This window comes from Hordeum vulgare, chromosome 7H (genome assembly GCF_904849725.1).
Source record: "Hordeum vulgare subsp. vulgare chromosome 7H, MorexV3_pseudomolecules_assembly, whole genome shotgun sequence".
Lineage (NCBI taxonomy): Eukaryota > Viridiplantae > Streptophyta > Magnoliopsida > Poales > Poaceae > Hordeum > Hordeum vulgare.
Genome location: NC_058524.1, coordinates 617,239,655 through 617,248,728, shown reverse-complemented (window position 1 = coordinate 617,248,728; position 9,074 = coordinate 617,239,655). Strand labels below are relative to the sequence as shown.

At 48.0% G+C, this 9,074-nt stretch overlaps 1 protein-coding gene across 2 annotated transcripts; it reads right to left on the bottom strand.

Moving 5' to 3' along the window:
- Window positions 1-353: 353 nt before the first annotated feature.
- LOC123410857 (peroxidase P7-like) lies at window positions 354-1,916 on the bottom strand. Of its 2 annotated transcripts, none has more exons than XM_045103792.1 (3): window positions 1,608-1,916; window positions 1,322-1,516; window positions 354-1,239 (listed from the first exon to the last, which is right to left on the bottom strand). In XM_045103792.1, exons 1-3 carry the CDS (start codon window positions 1,836-1,838, stop codon window positions 682-684), a joined length of 984 nt encoding a protein of 327 aa, XP_044959727.1. In that variant the 5' UTR covers window positions 1,839-1,916; the 3' UTR covers window positions 354-681. The 2 variants fall into 2 exon arrangements, with proteins under 2 accessions (XP_044959727.1, XP_044959726.1); XM_045103791.1 differs by having other exon boundaries at window positions 354-1,251; window positions 1,608-1,910.
- Between the last annotated feature and the right edge of the window lie 7,158 nt (window positions 1,917-9,074).

Below are 9,074 nucleotides of genomic sequence, written 5' to 3'. Positions count from 1 at the left end.
CGGGAGGGCACGGGAGCAGTCCATCCATTCAGAATCTTCCCACGTTTGAGATTGTTTCCAACTCCCCCATCAGACTTTAAGTCCTAGAGATGACATTGGCGCTTGTATTTTGTAGAATTTTTTCCAGCCTTTTCTTTCAGGGATGTGCGTTCAGTGGATGAGACGTTTTCATTGACTATAAAGACGTTTCCGATGACTTTGTTAATCTTAAGGTGATGTATAAGCTCAGTTTTTCAGAGATGTTTATGAGGATAAGGTGTGTGCAAGTATATTCACAAGAGTAAATGGATGTTTGTATTTGTGAGCATTTATGTTTGTAAAATGTTAAAAAGCACCTCTATTTGAAACACACATTAGTAACCCATGAACATCATATAAATTTTGTTGTTGGGTGAAAGAAACGGTCTAACCTCTAACTCGTGTTACATGATTGACATACAAAGTATAAACGACCGGGAACATTGTTTCCACTTACAATTTTACAAAGCCCCACAAAAGGAATGAAATAAAATAAAATGTGCTTTATTTAGAAAGCGGGCGAAAGCCTGTTTCAAGGAATGAAATAAAATGCAAGCCACACAACTAAAAATTAAAACCAAGAACACTGTTCGACTATGCTCCGTTTCCGGAAACACAGTGCATTTGGCTCAGACCTCCTGTTGTGCATGCGTGCACACTAGTTCAAGTCACCTTCCTGCAGTCGACGCGGATCTCGCCGCCACTCCCGGTGATCAGACCGCCCATCCTCACCATGGCATCCGCGAAGTCCCTCCTGAACGCCTCCGGGTTGGCGGCATAGAACCTAACGAGCGCGTCCGTGGGACTAGGACTGGGGCCGCCAGCGAGCAGCTGCTGGTCCGAGTGCAGCAGCCCCCGGCTGCGCAGCAAAGAGCCGTAGTACCCGCCGTCGAACCGCGCTGGCGTCGGGTCAAGCGGCGCGAGGTTGTCGTCGCCGGCGGCAAGCGGGCAGGGCCCCCTGAGCTGCGCGGCAAGGGAGGCGTCCAATGTGGCTGTCTCGTTGTACAGGCGGTCACGGAAGTTGGTGCAGCGGGAGAAGCCCAGCGTGTGGCCGCCCGAGAGCACGACCAGGTCTTGCGCGGTGAGGCCGTGCGATGCGAAGTTGGAGACGAGGCCGTCGAGGTCCATGGTCGGCGCTGGGATGCTCTTGTTCGCTGCGGCTTGGCTCGCCACCCGCGCGTCCCTCCGGCCCAGAAGCACGTCGTATGACGGCCCTCCCAGCTGCAACAATATCTTCCCATCCATTGTTACGCGCATAAAATCTCTCCTGATTAGTGTCCTGGATGGAGATGAGGAAGCTCACCGCGACGACGGAGTCACGTGCTGCGACGGCCACGACGTCGGCGCAGGACACCACGTTGCCCCCGCACGCGGCGTTGACGGCGTCCTTGATGCGATCGATCACGTCGAAGCCGCGAACCGAGTTCACGTTGGGTGCGGCCTTCTTCTCGCCTGTGAACAAGGGCGTGTCGTCGAGCAGGATGGACCCATCACACCCCTGAACCAATGCAAGCAAACATGCATGCAGCAACGGGCGTCAAACGAGCAGGCCTTCAAACCAAACCAAATGCAATACTGTATTTCCGTACGTTGACGAAGCAGTCGTGGAAGTGCAGGCGCAGGAGCGAGGCCCCCATGCGCGGCTCCACCGCGACGGCCTCCTCGACGACCTTCCTTATTGCGGGGAGCGCCGCCGGGCACACCTTGTCGTAGAAATGAGGGTCTAGCGGCTGCGCATTGCTCGCCGTGGCCAAGATAGCAAACGCCATCACTGCCACAACACACACTATAGAGAAAGAGAAGCAGCTGCGGGAAGCCATACTGATATACGTACTTCTGCAAACGTTAGATCAAGCTGTACAAATCAGCTTAATTGGCTGATTATGTACCATCGGTGTGAGGACACAAGGCACCCCGGGAAGTGCTTATATAGCCCACCAAATTAGCATACAAAAAAGATCATTAGGTTAAGTTGAGAAAGCGAGCATTGTCAATTAATTCATTAAAGTTGTGTGCGTGTTTGACTTTGTACGGGATGTTCATAATTTCCACTTAGTAGGTAGGAAAAATTGGAGATCTCGGTCGTTTGATGAAGTGCGGTGAGGCTTTGCTAACTGAATTGACTAATCGATATGGTCTCTCTAGCAAATGCATGACTGCTAGCAACTAATCGCGCGATCTGCCGCCTTGATTTGCTCATCAACCGGCCGGGCTTGAAATGAAGGTGATCTACCACAAACCAACTCTATCGCGACTACCTTTTTTCGAGAAACAAACACTGTCCCAGCTAGTTTCTTCTTTTTTCCAGAAAGGATGGATTTTATTATATCGAAATGAAGCATCAGATGGGTTCAAGCACAATGATCACGCAATCGGAGCTCTGTATAATTCGGATGCACATAATCAAAACACGACTAAACACATCAGAAAATGACAAAGTCACTAAGACCAAACTATGCCCTAGCATGGAAAAAATATATCAAAACAATCAAAACAGCGATAGACAAATTACATCAACGATAATATCCGTATCAGCCATCTCTTTACACCACAACGACGACGAGATGCTTGAGTAACAACGCCTAAAATTCCTTTTTTTTATTTTTGTTCACTTTTTTATCGTGCAAACGGGCAGGCGAAACAGGCCAGCCCGCGAGCCCGTCGACACGGCCCGCCATGGGCCAGGCACGCAGCCCGTCTTGGGCCATGCATGGGCCTGGAGGCTCGGTACGCGGGCCGGCCCGACATGGCCAGTTTAATTTTTTTAAATATTTTTTTCAGATTTTTTAAATATATCTATTTATTTATAATACACAGCCCAATAGATTTAAAAATGAGCCCATGAGCCTAAAAACATGTTGTCCAGCATGTCAAACGGACCAACATGCCGATCCGTTTAATAACCGGGTCGTGTCTGGTTCTGAAAACGCAGTCCACGGGCTCGCACGACACGGCCCAACCAAGCACATAGAAAGAGTAGTTTGCTTGGTTGGGTTGGGAACGTACAGGCTGAGCCTAGGGCAATGCTTGCACGTCTGGGGCTCTAGGCCTTGGAAGTCTACAAACATCAGAGTGGGGTGATGGATGTACCTAGTGTCATTGTGGCTTCGATGGTGGTGCTACCCTAGCTTGGATCTAAAGCCCATGCTCAGGTTCCCTTTTCCTGGATCAGAAGCTCGAGTATGGTGGACCTTGGTCGTGATGAGTTTCGGCCTAGTTGGTCTGCTTGAGTTCCAGTGTGAGCTCATATGTGTCGAGTATGGCGAATCTCATCCATGAGCGGTCCAGCTCCGTCACGAGAATTGATGGTGTTCTGATGCTCCGTCTCTCTCTATCTCTGGTGGCCCATCTTCTAGAGCTACCCCGCATGGGTACCTGCCTCTTGCAAAGCGTGTGTTTTGCTCCTACCCTTACTAGGCCTTTCTGATATATATCCTTCCACCTTGTAAGAGGCTTTCTTCTTTTCTCTATAAAAGGAAGAGCCGGTAGTGTATGAAAGCGGGGAATTGGGCGGTGACGCTAGATACTAGTATGGTGGATTCCAATAGGAAGCTATCATCTACTCCCTCCGTTCCTAAATATAAGACCTTTTAAAAATTTTATTATGAACTACATATGGAGCAAAATAAATGAATGCATATTTTAAAATATGTCTAAATACATCCGTATGTAGTTCATAGTGAAATCTCTACAAGGTCTTATATTTAGGAACGGAGGGCGTAGCACTTTGTGGAACAAGTATCTTTGTATTTGTGACAGCCCGATGTCGACGCTCCAGAAGATTCCCCCCTTTATTCCATTTCCGTCGTGTGTTTAGTTTTATTCGTTGCATCGTCATGTAGTTGCATCATCGCATCATGCATGGCATCATGTCAACTGGCCGTCATGCTGGCCTCCCGCGCCTCCCCGAGCCGCGTCGCCACGCCAGCGCGCCACGCCCGCCTCGTCGACCTCCCGGACCTCGCCGCGTTGCCAGGGCCTGTCTTCTCCTCCCCGTGGAGCCGGGCTACCTGCCGAACCCGGAGGAGCCCCTCGCCTCGAGACGTCGGAGCCGACCTCTTCCTCCCGGTTGCCGCCTCGCCGTGGTCGCCACCTCGTTCCCGCCGGCCGCGCTGCCATAGCCCATGTCGGAGCCGTCGCACCGCCTTAGCCACGCGTGGAGCTGTGCCTTGTTGCTGTCGTCGTGTTGCTTTTGCTGGCTGTGCCTTGTTGTTGCTTTGCATGATGTTGCCTTGCTGTTGTCGTAGTGTGTTGCATGCTGCTGTAGATGCCAGGTGCTGGTGTTGCCAGGTGTAGCCGCTTTGCTCGGATGCTACCTTGCTGTAGATGTTGTTGCTGCCTGCTTGCTTTGTCGCTGCTTGCTGCTATGCTGCTTGCTTGCAGCCACCAGATGTCTGCTACATTAGCATGCTAGGTTGTATGCTGCTTGCTTGCGTGTTTGCTGCAAGTTGATTGCAAGCTAGCTGCTGCTAGATAGTGCTAGCTTGCCATGCGGTGGGTGGCCTGCTGCCGCCTTGCTGCTTGCGTCGCCGTGTGCACCTACCCCTCCTTCATGGAACCGGCAAGTTCGCCGGGTACCACGACGCCCCCGACGAACCACGAGCATCGACGGAGACGTGATCGACTACCGACGCCGAAGGCCTGAGAACCACGACGCCAAGCGAACGACTACCGTCGACGAGACCGTGTACCACTACTTCAACTACCGGCGCGTGTACGACTACTTCCACGACGACCACGACTTCCACGACGACCGTTGGTCCGCTACGACCCGATCCCCTCCGATTCACACGCGTCGAAGGTATACCGTGGGAACGTGTTGAGAACCGTATGCAGGTGTTGTATGAGTTGTATCGTGTGTTTGCACCGTATGTTTTGCGTCGTATGTAGCTGTAGCACGTTGTATTACTTTTGTTGTGCCCCGACACATGGGAACCCGATATACGGGATCACCCCATTCTTTAATTAACGTTCCCGCACTCGCTTCCTATACGTTGGCACGATATCTCGACGAGTTTCGGGATAGGAACGTTGTTAACAACAATTTAATCTTGCCATGTTAACAACAATTTAATCTTGCCGGTAAATTAACGGGAGTGAATTAAATAATTAAACGTGGAGTTTCGTCGATATGCAACCCGTTGCATATCGAGCTTCACTTAATGTGTAGAGTTTGCGTGAGATGAATTGCCATGCCATCCCTTGCATCTTTGAACTGATCATGCATCATAGTAGGTTATGCCTCATGTTGTGCATCGTGTGGTGAATATTTGTGTTGATGCTTGTTTCCGGTTTCCCCGTCTCGATAGAGTTCCGCAAGCGTGTCGGATGTGAGGACCCGTTCGACTACGTTGGTTTGCCGACTCCACCGAGTCATTCTTCTTCCAAGCGGGATCTCCGGCAAGATGATCATTTCCCCAGATACCATTACTATCATTGCCATGCTAGTCTTATCGCTTCTATCGATTATGTCTCGTTGCCTACCACTTGTTAAATATCAGCCTCTCAACAATGCCATGTTAACCTTCAACCTGTTCGACCTAGCAAACCACTGATTGGCTATGTTACTGCTTGCTTAACCCTGTGTTAGCGTTGCTAGTTGCAGGTGCAGTTGCTTCCATGTGATAACATGGGTTCCTTGTTATATCACCATATTAAATGCTATTTAATTTAATGCACCTATATACTTGGTAAAAGGTGGAAGGCTCGGCCTTTTCTAGCATGGTGTTTTGTTCCACCTTTGCCCCCTTAGTTACCGGCTACCGGTGTTATGTTCCATAAACGAGCGCTCCTAACACGATCGGGGTTGTTATGGTGACCCCCTTGATAATTCGTTTTAGATTAAAGCTGGTCTGGCAGGGCCCAACTTTGGTACTACATTTGCCTAATAACTAATGAACTGCATAGGGAGTAATTAACCCGAGGAAATTTAATCAACCCCCCGGGCCAGTGCTCCTCATGAGTGTTGGCCCCACCTGAGCGATGTCCGGCGCCCCTCTGGTCACCCAGAGGTTTAGCGATCCCGACGTCTAGCTCATCCGTCGTGTCCTGAGAACGAGGTACGCGACTCCTATCGGGATCGTCGACACGTCGGGCGGCCTTGCTGGATTAGTTTTACCTATGACGAGATATCTTGTGCATCGGGATTCCGGTGATGCTTTGGGTAATCTCAGAGTTGGGGTTTTCCACTAGGGAATCCGACGAGATCGCGAGCTTCGTGATTGAGGATTTCTATGCGGCTTCTGGTAATTTGTAATGGACTAGTTGGAGCACCCCTGCACGGTTAAATCTTTTCGGAAAGTCGTGCCCGCGGTTATGTGGCAACGTGGAGACTTTGTTTAACACTGGTTCTAGATAACTTGAAGTTAACTTAAATAAAACTTGCTAACTTTGTGCGTAAGCGTGACTGTCTCTTTCGTGAGTTCCTTCTCCGATCGAGGACACGGTGGGGTTATGACTGACGTAGGTAGGTGTTTAGGATCATTCATTTGATCATATGTAGTTCACGTCCGCTATGCGTAGATCTTCCCCCTCTTATTTCTGGTACTCGTAAGTTAGCCACCAAATATATGCTTAGTCACTGCTGCAACCTCACCACTTAACCATACCTCACCCATTAAGCTTTGCTAGTCTTGATACCTTTGGAAATGAGATTGCTGAGTCCCCCGAGGCTCACACATTACTACAACACCAGTTGCAGGTACAGGTAAAGGTTACTTGACGCGAGCGCGTTGATTGTACATTTGGAGTTGCTTCTTCTTCTTCATCTTCGTCGATCTAGGATGGGTTCCAGGCCGGCAGCCTGGGATAGCAAGGATGGACGTCGTTCTTCTTTTCTCGTTTGTTTTCGTCCGTAGTCGGACCCTGCTCTTACTCTTGATCATTATGTAATGTACTGATGTGACTCTGATGTAGCTTGTGGCGAGTGTAAGCCAATTCTATTTATATCTCATCTTTTCAGTACATGTACTTGTAACGATATCCATTCTTGCGACACGACAAGATGCGCTTCTATCCCTGACGAGGCCTTCGTGCCAAATTGAGGATAGGGTCGCATCTTGGGCGTGACAAGTTGGTATCAGAGCAAGGACCGACCTAGGAGCCCCCTTGATTGATCGAACTTGGCCGAGTCGAGTCTAGTGAAAAACTACTTTGAGTCTAGTTATATATCGGAGAGTACGATTCTTTTTTCTCCTCTTCTATGCTCTGGTGAGGAATCTTGACGTAATAATTTATTCTATTCCTCTTCTCACTCAAAAATTTCTTAGGATCACGCGGATATTCTTGGGATCTATATGATGCCGATGTGACGGAGTTCTGTCTTGGTGCCTCCTGTCTGACTTGATCTTCTTCCGGGGAGTTGAGCTCCAGGGGATTCTCGAGCACATCGTTATCATTCAGATTTCTTAGTATCTCAGAACGAAGGATGTTCGTAATTGCTTCAATACTAGTAGTGGCGAGATAACCCCGATGTCCCCAGTACTGATGCAGATTGTTCGGGAGTACTGTCATACTTTGTATCGTTGTGATCACGAGGGTCTGTTTTAGATGAAGGTCCGAGATTCTGGTCGTGTGTTGACGGATGTGATACAAGTGACGGGTTAGTATAGGAGTTGTGTGGTTATTACTCCTTGTATCCGTGTACTAGATTGCATGACCAGATATTTCAGGAATTCATAGGTGGGAATTCAAGTAGTTGCTTATAGGACAATCTTTCAACAAATGAATGATGTTAGGTTGGGGTTCGACATCTAGTGGATTCGTTTGTTCACGGTCGACTTACAGCGGCACACGTTATGTCTTAAAGAGTCCTTGTAGCTTGCTACGACTCGGGGACGCTTCGTATGTCGGGTGCACTGCCTTGCACTTGATGGCTACTGTAAAATCGTGCCCGTGCGATCCTGTCCATGAAAATATCGAACGGAAATCTTTCTCATGAGTTTGTTCTGGCTTCTTTCATAAGCCTCATTCTTGTTTTGTTGAATATGGTAATTCGTGTTGCTTCGATGTGAAGTGGTGAATTCAGATCTTTCCTAAGTGGTGTTCTCCTATTTTTATGTGGGAATGCAAATTCTTTTGTTCGTTCAAACTGTCATATCAATTCTTGTCTACCGGAGTTGTCATATCAATTCTTTTCCAACCGGTGTGCTTCTCTTAAGTGAATTCAATCCTCTCTAATTTTTGTAGATCATTCGCTCAATCCTTTCCAGAGTTTGTCTCATCTGTTCCGAGTTGTCTTTGTTTTTCCCCGCCCTCCCGCCCTTTTTCTCAGTGATTCAATTTTCATCCAAGAGTTTTCTTTTCATTGTGCTTCCGCTATCTCTTCTTCCTTTTTGTAGCCGGTGATTCATTGTGTACATTCTCAGGAGTCGAGTTCATCATTTCTTCATTTTGTTCCTTCCCGGTGAATTTAATTCAGCTATCCATGTTCATCATATCCTTTTCATCCTGGTAATTCTCTTTCATGTTGGAGATTCTTTCAGCCTATCTTGGTTATTCATTCCTCTCTTTTCATCCGGTGCGTTGAAGATATCTCAGAGTTTCTTGTTTCCAATCTTTTCAATTATTTCGAGGTGCTAACCTCATCTAGTTCTCTTCATACCGGTGCGATATCTCTCTTCTAAGCAATCTTGTCTAACGGTGATTTATTTGAGTGGGCCCATAACCCACAGGTTCTTTCCCAGGATCTTTCCTGGCTCTTTTAATCCTTTCCCGGAGATCATTAATTCTTTTCAACTAGGATGTAAGTATGAATTTCATCAGTCATATCCCTTCTCCAAGGCCTATTTGAATTAATTGTCTTATTTGGCTCAACCTTGCATTCTTCTTTATTCCGGAGTGTCTCAACTATTCTTGGTGATGTTCTTCTCGTCATTCTCTCCATTGAAGATTCGAAGGAGTGTTTCTCTCAGTCTTTTTCCATTCTTGTGAAGATTGTCATCTCAGCCTTGCGTTATCCTCTCATTTGTTGTCAATCATGAGTAATCCCTTTCGTGCTATCCGGTGCAGTTCTGAGTTGTTTTTATTTCTCGTTCCTCCGAAGGCCATCATTTTAG

Bases quoted from the DNA above. Each gene is read 5' to 3' on its own strand.
- LOC123410857 (XM_045103791.1), bottom strand. From the start codon at position 1,838: ATGGCTTCCCGCAGCTGCTTCTCTTTCTCTATAGTGTGTGTTGTGGCA. The intron at 1,517-1,607 runs GTACGGAAATAC...GCATTGGTTCAG, and splicing joins TCCACGACTGCTTCGTCAAC to GGGTGTGATGGGTCCATCCT. The intron at 1,252-1,321 runs GTGAGCTTCCTC...ATGGATGGGAAG, and splicing joins CACGTGACTCCGTCGTCGCG to ATATTGTTGCAGCTGGGAGG.